Source organism: Taudactylus pleione, unplaced genomic scaffold (genome assembly GCF_031769625.1).
Source record: "Taudactylus pleione unplaced genomic scaffold, aTauple2 ptg000053l, whole genome shotgun sequence".
NCBI lineage: Eukaryota > Metazoa > Chordata > Amphibia > Anura > Myobatrachidae > Taudactylus > Taudactylus pleione.
Window position 1 is genome coordinate 37,364,265 of NW_028284455.1, and position 14,116 is coordinate 37,378,380.

Below are 14,116 nucleotides of genomic sequence, written 5' to 3' on the forward strand. Positions count from 1 at the left end.
CCATTCTGCTAATGTGCAGAACATGTCCTGCAAAATTGCACGCAGCCCCTTCTATGCCTCTGCCTGATTGACAGGCAGAGGCATTTAAGAAGAGGAGCCGGGGTGGGGAAGGCCGGCGTACCTGGCCCCAGGGGCATGTCAATCCCATTTTCCAAGAGTGGCAAGGCCAGGGGCAGTTTCCTGGCCTCACAAGCCAGCCAGCCTGGGTAAGCTGAGGCTTACTCAGCTGGCCGGCGCCCCAGGCCGTCCACCATAGCGACCGATGTTCGCGATGGTTATCCCAGCCTGCGACCTCAGTCGCAGTGCTGAGATCGCAAATGCAGCAGGGGGTGTTATTACCTGCAGCTCTTCAATTCTGTCCAGTACTGAATCACCCCCATAATCGGGACATGCTCGGTGCGACTTAGATGCATTCGCATTACCAAAAAATTACTCAACTGTGTCTGACATCGATATAGCGTTCAGCTCAGAATCACTCCCTGTCTGTCTAATAGTGCCTGAAAACTGTTTTTTTGTTATCTCATCCTTATACTTTTTAATGCAATGCATTTTGCACCTTTCAGTTACACTACTGCAGAAATATACAGCTGTGTGAGGAAGATGGTGTGTCAGTAGGAGAGATGTGTGAGGGAGATGGTGTTTCAGGGGCAGAGCTGTGTGAGGGAGATGGTGTCGGGGAGAGCTGTGTGAGGGAGATGGTGTATCAGGGGGGATCTGTGTGAGGGAGATGGGGCGTGAAGGGCAGAGCTGTGTGAGGAAGATGATGTGTCAGTGGGAGAGCTGTGTGAGGAAGATGGTGTGTCAGTGGGAGAGCTGTGTGAGGGAGATGGTGTCAGGGGGAGAGCTGTGTGAGGGAGATGGTGTCAGGGGGAGAGCTGTGTGAGGGAGATGGGGTGTCAAGTGGAGAGCTGTGTGAGGGAGATGGTGTGTCAGTGGGAGAGCTGTGTGAGGGAGATGGTGTGTCAGGGGGGAGAGCTGTTTGAGGGAGATGGTGTCAGGGGGAGAGCTTTGTCCGAGGGACATGGTGTCAGGAGGAGAGCTGTGTGAGGGATAGGCTTCGGGCACGGTGGCTCGCTTTGCTCACCACAGGTTTATAATTCTCTTCTATATCCATGTGGATAGTAACGAATGAAGATGGATAGTAACTGATAACATCAGGGTACATCAACAGAAGGGGATATATCCACTACTGTGAGGGTTATGGTGTCAGGGGGAGAGCTGTGTGGCATAATGTGTTATAATGGGAATTATTGTGTGACATTACAGTGTTATAAGGGGCATTACTGTGTGACATTACTGTGTTATAAGGGGAATTACTGTGTGGCATTACTGTGTTATAAGGGGCATTACTGTATGGCATCATTCTTTATAAGGGGCACTACTGTGTGGTATAATGTGTTATAAGGAGTACTACTGTACTGTGTGGTATAGCGTGAATGGGCTCTCTGTGGCATAAGGTGTATGGGTTTTACTGTGTGGCATAACGTGAATAAGGGGCACCACTGTCTGACGTTAAGTAACTAAGGGACACTACTGTGCGGTGTAATGTGAATAATGGGCACTACTGTGCAGTGTAATGTGCATATGGGGCACTACTCTGCGGTGTAATGTGAATAAGGGCCACTACTGTGCGAGTTAATGTGAATAAGGGGAATTACTGTGCGGTGTAATATGAATAAGGGGCATTACTGCCCGGTGACTAAGTGACACTACTGTGCAGCAGTAGATAATTACAAAACAGTAGCCACTGGTGCTGAACAGAGTCAATAAAGTTAATTTACCTCACGCAGCTGTCTAATGTGGTAGCAAGCCAAAAGAAAACAATAAATAGCAAGATATATAGACAGCGCTGTATAGGTATGGATATATAAATGATTAAAAATGTGCCCAAATCTTTGAAAAGAAAAAGTTAACAATACTTATTTAGCATAACATGGTATACTGACCCTTTTGGTCCTAAACAACATATAAACATACAACATTTAGCAAAATCATCATAAAATTGTACAAATAATGTATAAATATTGATAAAATATATGATATAAGATGAGATATCCACAACAGAAAAAAATAAATAAAAAAGGAAACTCCTTTGATTTTTGAGGGTTCCTTTGGATAATTGCACTCCATAAAAAGTGTTCCATATATATATATATATATATATATATATATATATATATATACATATATATATAAATGGCATAAAGCTTGGCACTCCTCCTCAGTCAGTGATTTTCGGGTGCCCTCCGCAAGTAACAAAAAACTATAATGTAGAAAGTGATAGCAGCGGCACTCCTTAGTAATAAATCAATAAACAGATGAAGTTCTAAACTTCTTTACTTCAACGTTTCAATCTTTTGGATTTTCGTCAGGAAGAAAATCCAAAAGATTGAAACGTTGAAGTAAAGAAGTTTAGAACTTCATCTGTTTATTGATTTATTACTAAGGAGTGCCGCTGCTATCACTTTCTACATTACATATATATATATATATATATATATATATATATATGAGAATCCACAGTATAAATAGATGGCTCCGTTTAGACACGTGTTCCAAATAAGTGTATCCAAAAGAATGTCAATAAAGATGTATGAATCCACAATATAAATAAGTTGAAAACGTTTGTTAAAACTCAATTATGGGTAGCTCCGTTTAGAGACCATGGGCCAAATGTAATATGTCGTCAGTTTTAGTAACAGTACAAACTCGCACTTTCTCGCACTTTTAAAAAGTGCGAGTTTGTACTGAACTCGCAAATTCAATAGCCTGCGAACTTTTCAGTTCGAGGCTATTGCATTTGCGAGTTTAGGCGAGTTTTTCCCTATGTAAACTGACACCTTTTATTGCGACTAGCATTAAAAGGTGCAAGTTTTACAGAAGCCATCTCAAATCAGTGAGATCCGTGATGGCTTCTGTGAGTGATTTAAAAAAAAAGGACGTGCATCCCCTCCCCAAAAGCATAACTAGCCCCAGACTTTATAAAGCCTGTTCTGGTTCTAAAAATACAGGGGACAAAATGTGTAGGGGGCCCCTGTATATTAAGAACCAGCACAGGGCTTTGTTGAGCTGGTCCTGGTTCTGGAAAATCAGGGGACAAAACGAGTAGGGGTCCCCTGAAAATTCCAAAACCAGCACCAAACTCTTTCTAGCGGGGGGATAATGCCACAGCCAGGGAAAACCTTTCACCGGTTTCCCCGGCCAAAGCATTATCCCTGACCGCTAGTCAGTCCAGGCCGGGGATCCTGGGGAGTTGGGTACCCCCCCAATAAAGGGGTACCCCTCTCCAGTGCACCCCAGGCCTAGACTGATAGCCCGGGGCTATCCCCAACACCCTAGGGCGGTGGCTGCCTACGCATTTAGGCCCCTGTATTTTTAGAACCAGAACAGGCTTTATAAAGCCCAGGGCTGGTTATGCTTTTGGGGAGGGGGTGCACATCATTTTTTTTTTAACATTTACAACCTTTTACATAAGTACACACAGTAACATGCACGTATCTCATAGATATGTGCATGTGTCTGTGTTAATCTGATCTGCTCAGGATATACTCACTATCCTGAAGCAGGTCTAATATTTGGGGACTTTTGGTAATCTTTTTTTTGCGAGTCTAAAACAGACACCCTATTACATTGGGCGAGTTGATTGTTTTCAATGTGAAAACATCTGGATGCGAGTTTGAGAATGGAGAGTTTTAGTAACTCTGACAAATGCGAGTTTTAGTGAACTGACACCCTATTACATTGGAGAGTTGTGAAAAATTTGCACCAAACTCCCAATTTACCAAAACTGACACCCTATTACATTTGGCCCCATGTTTCAAATGAATGTATCAATGAAAATTGAGATCCTTCTAGAATAGTATATATTCTTCCAACCTTAATTGAAGTAATTACGCCGTGTGATGGACTGTAATACCAGAAGGACAATATGGCACAGCTACCAGTGTGTAAAAAGGAAAGCCAAATCTTTTATCTCCTCCTTCCCACAGAGGGAACTGCTGGAATGGAGAGCCGTGAGCGTCTTTTATTTCTAGGTAGTTGTCTCCTGCAGGAGAGTGTCTGGCTGGAAACAAAAGAAAATTAGTAGATCTAGATGAGGATGTAGAGGAGGGAGGAGAAGGAAGGAAGAAAATAAACAACCAACACCAGTAGACAATTCAGGAATATTCAATTTGAGTAACATGACATTGACAAAAGACGCTTCATTGCTCAACAAAGGTATGAAATTTGCCCCTACAAAGAATTTAAATAAATTTGAAATTCAACTAAAGACAGACAAAATGACCTATATAAACATATAAACACTCTGACCTAAGACCACTATCAAAATTTTACCCACAACACATGAGAGGACATCTCATAGATACCTTTGAACAACTGGTAACAAAAGGTTTGGGTAAGATTAAATCCAAGGAGAATACAACAAACCTCACAAAAGGGGAAATACAAGCGCTTAAAGACCTAAGGGAGAACAAAGATCTAGTGATCAGAGCAGCAGACAAAGGAGGGGATATTGTACTGCTAAATGAAGACGACTACATCACTGAGTCTTTAAGAATCCTTGGAGACAAACACACTTACCAAATACTCTCTCGTGACCCAATAAAAGGTTATCAGAAAGCCCTAGAACATCTTTTACATGAAGGGAAAGACAAAGGCATTTTGGGCGGAATTCAATTGTATTCGCGGCCCGCATCTCCCGTCTAAAGTGACAGGAGATCGCGGGCCGCTATACAATTGTCCAAGATGTTCATGCTGATCGCGCCCATAGAGGTCAGGTTTAGCCGCGTAAAGCAGCTAAACCCGACCAAAGTGCTGTGCGCGATCGCGAAAAGTGATGTTTGGGCGCCCAAACATGTCACTTTTCGCACATTTCAGCTCTCATCCCCCAGGGGGTGCGAGCTGAAATGTAGCGCTGGCTGCTGATTGTGCCAGACAGGAGCAAGAATAGAATAGCTCCATCGGGCGCGATAGCGGCTAGAAATAATTGAATTCCGCCCACTGAAAGACAAAGAACATGAATTTTTAAACATAAACAATCCAAGTACCCCAGTGTTTTACTATCTACCAAAAGTGCATAAGAACCCAGACAAACCACCCGGTAGGCCTATAATATTTATTTTATTTTTTATTTATTAACAGTTTCTTATATAGCGCAGCATATTCCGTTGCGCTTTACAATTGGAAACATTTATAGAACAAAACAGGGCAATAACAGACAGACCTAGAGGTAAGAGGGCCCTGCTTGCAAACTTACAATCTATAGGGAAATAGGCATTGATACACAAGGATAGGTGCTATATATTGCAATTTGGTCCAGCCAGAATGCAGAGTTTCATTGTGGGCTGCATGATCCAGTCACACAGGAATGTCGGCCAAATGTCAGGAGTATGTGAAAGAAAGACAATATGTGAGATGTGTGGACTGTGAGAGGGGACGTAATAAGACATATAAGCTATGAAGGTTATGTGGTCAGCTCTGGAATCTGATAAGCTTGTCTGAAGAGGTGAGTTTTCAGGGAACGCTTGAAGGATTGAAGACTAGAGCTAAGTCTTATTGTTCGTGGTAAAGCATTCCATAGAGTGGGTGCAGAACGAAGAAAGTCCTGTAACCGTAAGTGGGAGCAAGTAATGCGCAGGGATGAGAGATGCAGATCTTGTGCTGAGCGGAGAGGTCGGGTAGGGAGATATTTTGAGATGAGTGAAGAGATGTATGTTGGTGTCATTTGGTTAATGGTCTTATGTGTAAGTAACAGTATTTTATATTGAATACGGTAGAAAACCGGCAACCAATGGAGGAACTGACAGAGCGGGGCAGCAGACTATGAACGTTTGTCAAGGAAGATAAGCCTCGCAGCTGCATTCATAATGGATTGTAATGGCGATAGCCTGTTTTTGGGAAGACCAGTAAGGAGACTATTGCAATAGTCAATGCAGGAAATAATGAGTGCATGGATTAGAGTTTTTGCAGTGTCTTGTGTGAGATATGGTCGAATTTTGTATATGTTTTTTAGATGTATGTAACATGATTTTGAGACAGATTGAATGTAGGGAACAAATGACAGTTCAGAATCAAGGATGACATCAAGGCAGCGAGCTTGTGGGGCGGGGTGGATTGTTGAGTTATCAACAGTGATAAAGAGATCAGATTGGTAACTGTTATTGGCCGGTGGAAATATATTTAATTCTGTTTTAGAAATATTAAATTTCAGGTGGCGAGATGACATCCAAGATGAAATGGCAGAAATACATTCAGTGAGACGGACCAATACAGATGGTGATAAATCTGGAGAGGATAGGTAGATTTGAGTATCATCCGCATACAGATGGTACTGAAATCCAAAAGAGCGGATTCGTTTGCCAAGAGAGTTGGTATAAATTGAGAATAGCAAAGGACCTAAGACAGAGCCTTGCGGTACTCCAACTGATAGAGGTAGCGAAGAGGAGGCAGAATCAGAAAAACTAACAGAAAAAGAGCGATCAGATAGGTAGGAAGAGAACCAAGAAAGAGCTGTGTCCTTAAGACCTAGGGATTGTAATGTTTGTATGAGAAGAGAGTGGTCAACAGTGTCAAAAGCAGGAGAGAGATATAGAAGAATTAGGAGTGAGTAATGGCTTTTAGCCTTGGCAATGACCAGATCATTTACTACCTTAGTCAGGGCTGTCTCTGTGGAGTGCTGGGAACGAAAGCCAGACGGAAGTGGGTCCAATAAGTTGTGGGTGTTAAGAAAGTGTGTGAGGCAGGTGTAGACAAGTCTCTCCAGTAGCTTGGAGGGACATGGGAGCTGGGAGATAGGACGGTAATTTGAGAGAGTGTTAGGGTCAGAATTTAGTTTTTTCATAATGGGAGTAATCACTGCATGTTTGAACAGTGATGGAAAGATGCCAGTAGAGAGAGAGAGAGATTACAGATTTTAGTTAGGGTTGGGATGAGCACAGGAGACAGAGCTTTACTGATTTGTGAGGGTATAGGATCTAGAGGAGAGGTAATAGAGTAGGAGGATGAGAAGAGTGTAGATACTTCATCTTCATTTGTGGGATCAAATGAAGAGAATGTGCCAGAGGGTTCAGGCAGAGAATTGAGTAGGTCACTAGCTGAGGAAGAACATACCATTTCATTTTGGATATTATCAATCTTGTCCTTGAAATAGGAAGCAAGATCTTGTGCACAGATAGTAGCAGATGGCTTGGGTGAGGGAGGGGTAAGAAGCAGTTTAAATTTATTAAAAAGTCGCTTGGGGTTAGAGGCTTGAGCAGAGATAAGAGACTGGAAATATGTTTGTTTGGCAGTGTCCAGAGCAGTACAATAAGAGTTGTAGATAGTCTTATATGTGAGGAAGTCACATGGAGTGCGAGACTTTCGCCACTGACGTTCTACTTTACGTGAGTGTTTTTGTAGATGCCTTGTTAAGTTAGAATGCCACGGTTGACGTCTAAGTCTACGCGGAGTGTGATGGGTAGCTGGAGCTACTTCATCGAGGGCTTTTACTAGAATCTGGTTTAGGTGTGATGCAGCAGTCTCAGGAGAAGTGAATGTAGAAATTGGTGTCGAGAGGTAGCTAGTTGAAAGTTAATTGCATTAATATTTCTACAGGTTTTAGGAGGTTTGGTTGATTTCACTGACATTGAGGCTGATGTAATGGAGGAGAGTGTGCAGGTGATAAGGTTGTGATCTGAGAGATGGAAAGGAGCATTAGTGAAATCAGAAACTGAGCATAGTCTGGTACATACAAGATCAAGGCAGTGGCCCTTCTTATGAGTAGAAGAGTCAGTCCATTGGGAGAGGCCAAGAGAGAAGGTTAGAAAGAGAAGTTTGGAGGCTTGAGTAGATTATGGACTGCCAATGGGGATATTGAAATCACCCATAATGATGGTGGAGATGTCTGAGGATAGGAAGTGAGGGAGCCAGGCTGAAAACTGTTCCAGAAATTGTTGCAGTGGCCCAGGCGGGCGATAGATAGCAGCAACTCGCAGAGAGAAAGGGGTGAAAGTCCTGATAGAATGTACTTCAAATGATGTAAATGTAAGTGAAGATACCTGTGGGAGAACTGTGAATCTGAAAGATTGGGAGAGTAATATTCCTACCCCACCTCCTTTACAATTGCTAGGCCTGGAGGTGTGTGAGAAGTGTAGGTTACCATGTGAAAGTGCAGCAGGGGAGACAGTGTCTGATTGCGTGAGCCATGTTTCTGTTATTACCAGAAGGTTGAGGTTAGTTGAAATAAAGAGGTCATGGATGGATGTTAGCTTGTTGCAGACAGAGCGTGGATTCCATAAGGCACATTTTAGTGACTTGGAGGGTGAAGGGAGGCACGCAATGTTTATGAGGTTAGCTGGATTTATAGTTCTTTGTGAGTGTGGCATGTGGGTTGGCCCTGGATTAGGAGATATGTCACCAGCTAATAGAAGCAACAGGAGTGAGATATAAATATATTTGTGGGGTTTATCTGAATGTTTTTTATGGCAAGTGGTTGTGGATGTTATTGTCAATGTGTATAGATAATTTAAAAGCTCATGTGTGTTTGTAAGAGGAGAGAAAAGTGAGACAGCAATATGTACAGAAGGATGAGCTGCAGGGAGAGTAAAGGATGTAGTAGTCTTAGAGATGATTCCATGGAGTGAGATCATTAATAGAAGTTTCTGATACATTTTTTCAAAACATTCAAAAATGTACAACACACAAACTACTGGTAAGGAATGATTTTGTAATTACCTTGTTGTCGATGTTGTTCAATGTTTGTTCAACTGTTTTTTAACTGTTATATAAATTACACTTTGTGTTATAACACACTTAGTGCTTATAATACACGGCTGCCATCATCATCCACGGCTGCCTCTATACTGATTCTGAACTTAAAGAAAGTCTGATTGAGACATGCTACAGCTGAGCACAAATGCTAACTAATCAATGAAGAGATTTAGCACTGGGTTTGTGTAAACACAAGCAGCATCCTACCAAAACTAGGCATCACTGAACAACATCCCCCACCCAGGTAATACAAAATACAATCAAGTCATTACATCTAAATCTTTGCTAACAGAAATAAATTCCATTATGCAGAAATGTAAGAACAATATGTTGCTTGCTAGATGGAAATGGGTAACATACTTTTTAAAAACCAAACAGCTGATCTGAGTGATTGCAAAGCACTAGATAGAATATGCAGCTTGTAGAATGGGTAACATACTTTTTAAAAACCAAACAGCTGATCTGAGTGATTGCAAAGCACTAGTTAGAATATGCAGCTTGTAGAATGGGTAACATACCTGCAGGGATGAAAAGAAATAGTATCAGGAATAGGCTCTCTCACATCCAATATGTCTCAATATATAGACACATATTTACAAGCATATGTACAATCTCAAAAGGCTTACATTAAAGATACAACAGATATCATTAGAACCCTAGAAAAAATAGAATGGTCAGAAGAATTCTGGCTATGTACCAGTGATATTACATAATTATAATCAGTAATAAATCAGATACAAGGGGCAGAAGCAGTACGATTTTTTCTTGAGAAAGACCCAGACCTTGCCCAACCACAGATAGACATCATTATCAATTGTATACAATTCATACTGCAACATAATTATTTTTGGTTTGGGGACAACTACTACAAACAAACCACAGGAACTGCGATGGGGACCAGGTTTGCCCACAGTTATGCCAACCTATTTATGAGTTGGTGGGAGGAGTCATTTATGTGTGGGCATGACTTTGGGGCAAACCCGGTCCTTTGGCGCAGATATATAGATGATGTCATCTTCATCTGGCGAGGCAATGAAGAAACATTAGAAGATTTTCAGAACTACATCAACAGAAACACAAATAACCTTATATTTACTACTGATTACAGTAGAACCTCAGTCAATTTGTTAGATCTATTTTTATTGAGAACAATTTTATACATACTAAAACATATCAAAAGAAAGTGGATGTAAACAGCTACATTCTGACATCAAGTGGACACCATCAGAACTGGCTGTGCAATATCCCCTCAGGACAATTTAGAAGAGTAAGGCGCAACTGTACTAGATTAGATGATTTTAAGATCCAAGCCACTAGCATGAAACAACAATTTCTAGACAAAGGATACAAAGAGGAGATTTTAGATATTGACCTACAAAAAACCAAAGACATAGACAGGAAAACCATACTAACATACAAAGACAAGATGGAAAACAATAACAGTAAATTTAAAACAACATTTAGCACTCAGTGCAATAAAGACAACAAGGAGCTATAAAAAAATACTAAATAGACATTGGCACATCCTCTTGGAAGACGAAATCCTAGCAGATACCTTATCAGAGAAACCAAGGATAGGTTACCGTAAGGCTGAAGACCTGAAGACACATTTGACACATAGCCATCTGGTCAAAAACAAACAAAAACAAACCACCCTTCTGGGAACAACACTACAGAAATACTTTTACTATTGTGGCATATGTACCCATTGCAAGAAATATAGAAAGACAACTAAGAAAATACCCAGTTTCACCTCTAATGTCACAAATAAATCATACGAAGTGAGAGAACACATAACATGTCAAAGTAAGGGGGTTGTATACCTTATCAACTGTCCCTGTGGTCATCAATACGTGGGGAGGACGATAAGACCCCTGAAAACAAGACTAGGGGAACACATAGGAAATATAAGGAAAGGTCTAGAAACTCACAGCTTATCAAGAAATTTCAAAGAGAAACACGACCAAAGCTCCACAGGACTAGACTATATGGGAATTAAATTGGTACAGCCAAACTGGAGAGGGGGAGACTATGAAAAGAAAATCAATAAAGAAGAACTAAGATGGATTTTCTTATTGAAAACACTTAAACCGTCAGGTTTAAATATAGACAATGACATAAAATCAGTCATTACAGGATAATTATTAGTATACTATACGGGAGAACATATAAATTATTCTCTTTAGCACCCCCTGCCCTAAAAAATTCCTACAGTGACTACTATCTAATCCTCTACAACTGCTAAGATAGGGCTCGATCAATTGGGAAAATGCCTACCCTTTCTTTGTGTGTGACCTGCCTCAATGATTTGCCAGTTTTACCTAACAGAACCAGCCAAATACCAAATATCTGAGTATGGCACATGTTTGAATCCCCTGCAGAATTTGCTCTGTTGTGTGTATTTTAATGCAGAGAATGATGTATACTTGTATGTTGTTCTAATAATTATATTTGTAAGAGCATAGACTATGAAGTGGGAGGAGTCAGGAATAGTAAGGGAATTTGTCTATGCCAGGAGCCAGATACTGAGGAGAGGTGGGCCTGTGTCCTATAAATGCCAGGGTCTATTTTTAGTCCAAGTCCGGCCCTGTCTGTGTCTGTCTGCTATTACCCAGTCTTGTTCTATTACTGATTGTTTCCAGTTGTAAAGCGCAATGGAATATGCTGGAGCTATATAACTGATAGTTAATAAAATAATAATATGTGGAGGAGAGTTTAACCATTGTATATATTTTCTGGCACACTGATAGCAAAAGGTTGCCCATCCCTGTACTATGGTGTCAGGCTGTCAACAACTGCAGGGAATCCAACCCAGATGTGTTACCCACCCCAGGCTGTGGAGGAAAGTCAGCCATGTTACTTGTGTGACCCTATTTATTAAAATATCTAGGAAAATAAAAAAAGCTGGGAAATTGAATGTATAGAGTTTTGTTCATATAGAACTAAAAATTATGGTCCACATAGCAACATTTTGAAGGGGCCCCCAATGCTTTTAGAGAGTCACTTATCTCCACAGTGCTCTATTGAAGCTTTTTATATTGACCACTGCATAAACTAACCACTTTTTGTTCTGTCTTCTATATTATAGAAGACAGAACAAAAAGTGGTTAGTTTATGCAGTGGTCAATATAAAAAGCTTCAATAGAGCACTGTGGAGATAAGTGACTCTCTAAAAGCATTGGGGGCCCCTTCAAAATGTTGCTATGTGGACCATAAATTTTTAGTTATGCCCCTGGCTTGAGCTAATAGTTCTAGCATTATGCTCAGAACTAAATACAAAAATTTTGGATGCGGACATAAAATTGGTACTTTTCTCACAGTGTGTCAGTGTTAAGTTTTAAACATGTTATATATAATCTTGGTGCTTTCTTTTAGAAACTTACATATCATTATATAGACTGTCATTTCTTTGATTTATGTAGCTTTTCCCATAATTATTTTTACACAATGTCATTTTTCAAAGTAGGACTTAAACTGATTACAGTGAAATGAAAGTTATTTAACTAAATTATACTTACTATGAATGGTTCACCCGCAGTGTCATTATTAATGCTCGGTGCTCTGAGCCTATTAAGTTGAAATAATGTTCAAACTAAGCTGCAAATAGGTATTAATATTGTAGAATGATGTGAAGAGTGACATGTGGAAAGCTTTGTGCTAAGGACTTGTTTGTTGTTAATTTGGTAATGATTACAAACTCTGCTCACTGGGTTTCTTTTTGTTTCGTTTTTGTTTCTTTTATAGACAGCGAAAGTTCCATCTTCAAACTCTTCGTGAGTTGTCAGAGGTCCAGAAAATGACCCCGAGAGAAAGAATGAGGCTTAGAAAGCTGAACGCTGCTGATGAGAAGGCAAAAAGGCTAAAGTAAGGAAAATACGCACCTTGAGCAACATTCCCACAACCATGCACCGCTTCAAGACACACATACTACAATAGAAGCAGAATTTAGAATATAAATGAAAATATTTCTGCTAAAAATCTATTTCAGATGCATCTATTCATCACTGACAAAAGCAAACAGTTCTGCAGTCTCAGCCTGTACTGCCAGAAAGCTGCAATGACATAGGCAGTCTCTCTCTCAAACTTTAACCCTAATGTGTACGTGTGTCCATGTGATAAGGTATATAAATCGTAAACTCCACCGGGTCAAGGGCAGATGTGAATGACTGAAATATTCTCTGCGATATATGTATGCGTTATATAAATAACTTTATACATAATCATTTATGATAATAAACTCTAGTTTGGCAGCTTTGTAACATTGGTAAACATTAAAAGTCATCACCCAGGTTACATGTCTACTGTACATATAATCACGTTTGAAGTACTTCTTTTGATATCAAGCCACTTTATATACCTGGTAGTATTACTAATGTTATATAATTGATTTGTGTAAGATTGCCTAGGGTCTGCAACTCAAGTAACTATGACTATATAGCTCAATTTGTTACTTCTCTGTACATTGCAATTCATTTTTACTTTAGTTTTGTCTTCCTTAATATTTATATATAGTATTTCCTAGCACTCCCTCCCTTTTTATCAGTTTTTTCTTTTTCACTTCTTTGTTATTTTATGCTTTAAAATATTAAAATGTTTTTCTTTTGTAAGTTGTAAATCTATCTAAACAATAGCATGTATGACACCCCAATTACTAAAATCCAGATTCACATATTGTAGTACATTTATATATTTGCATTTGCTTCTACTGTTCTGGGGACATTGAAAAGGACAAACCCCACTGAACAAGCTAATGGTAATCTGTGTATTCAATGCCTCCTGTAGAGTTTGCTGCAAAATTATGACTTTACTGTATATTGAGTTTTTAAGATAAGTGCAATGTAAAATCCAGCATATAGATGCGGCCACATCAGAGATATTCTTTGGTACATATACTATAAAGGTGCCCACACACATACCGATAGACTTACGATCCGATGATATGTCCAATTTCCCTTGAAATTCTCCCCGGCAGCTCAGCACATGCTATGCAGACGATTGCTGTCCAATAATTCTGCCGTTTTGGAGAGACTATAATGGTCAGTCATGAACGTGCCTATACATATGTAAATGTCCATGTTCTAGTCTTTGGATCTGTAATATCAGTCTGTGACTACTTCTGCAGGTTTGTAAGATTGTGCATGGTGGAATGAGTACAAATGTCACTTCATAGTCTAGTCTGATAACATTTTAGCTTTACTTCCTTTTTTAAATTAAACTTATACAGTAGATTGCTTTCTTAAAATACTGCCCATTTAAGCCTTACTAATGTCCTAGATTAATCAAAGAGAGGTCCACTTGTGTCACACTTGTGTATTTGGATATTTTTATGATATTGGTGTTTGTTTGTATCTAAAAGTGCATATCCGCA

General features: G+C 40.0%; 1 protein-coding gene across 1 annotated transcript in view; it reads left to right on the forward strand.

Moving 5' to 3' along the window:
* NEK11 (NIMA related kinase 11) overlaps positions 1-14,116 on the forward strand; it is a 426,840-nt gene that overhangs the window by 260,285 nt on the left and 152,439 nt on the right. Inside the window, exon 10 of the mRNA XM_088463785.1 lies at positions 12,493-12,612. Within this exon, the coding sequence (XP_088319911.1) occupies positions 12,493-12,612 (120 nt within the window). The remainder of the gene's footprint in view (positions 1-12,492; positions 12,613-14,116) is intronic.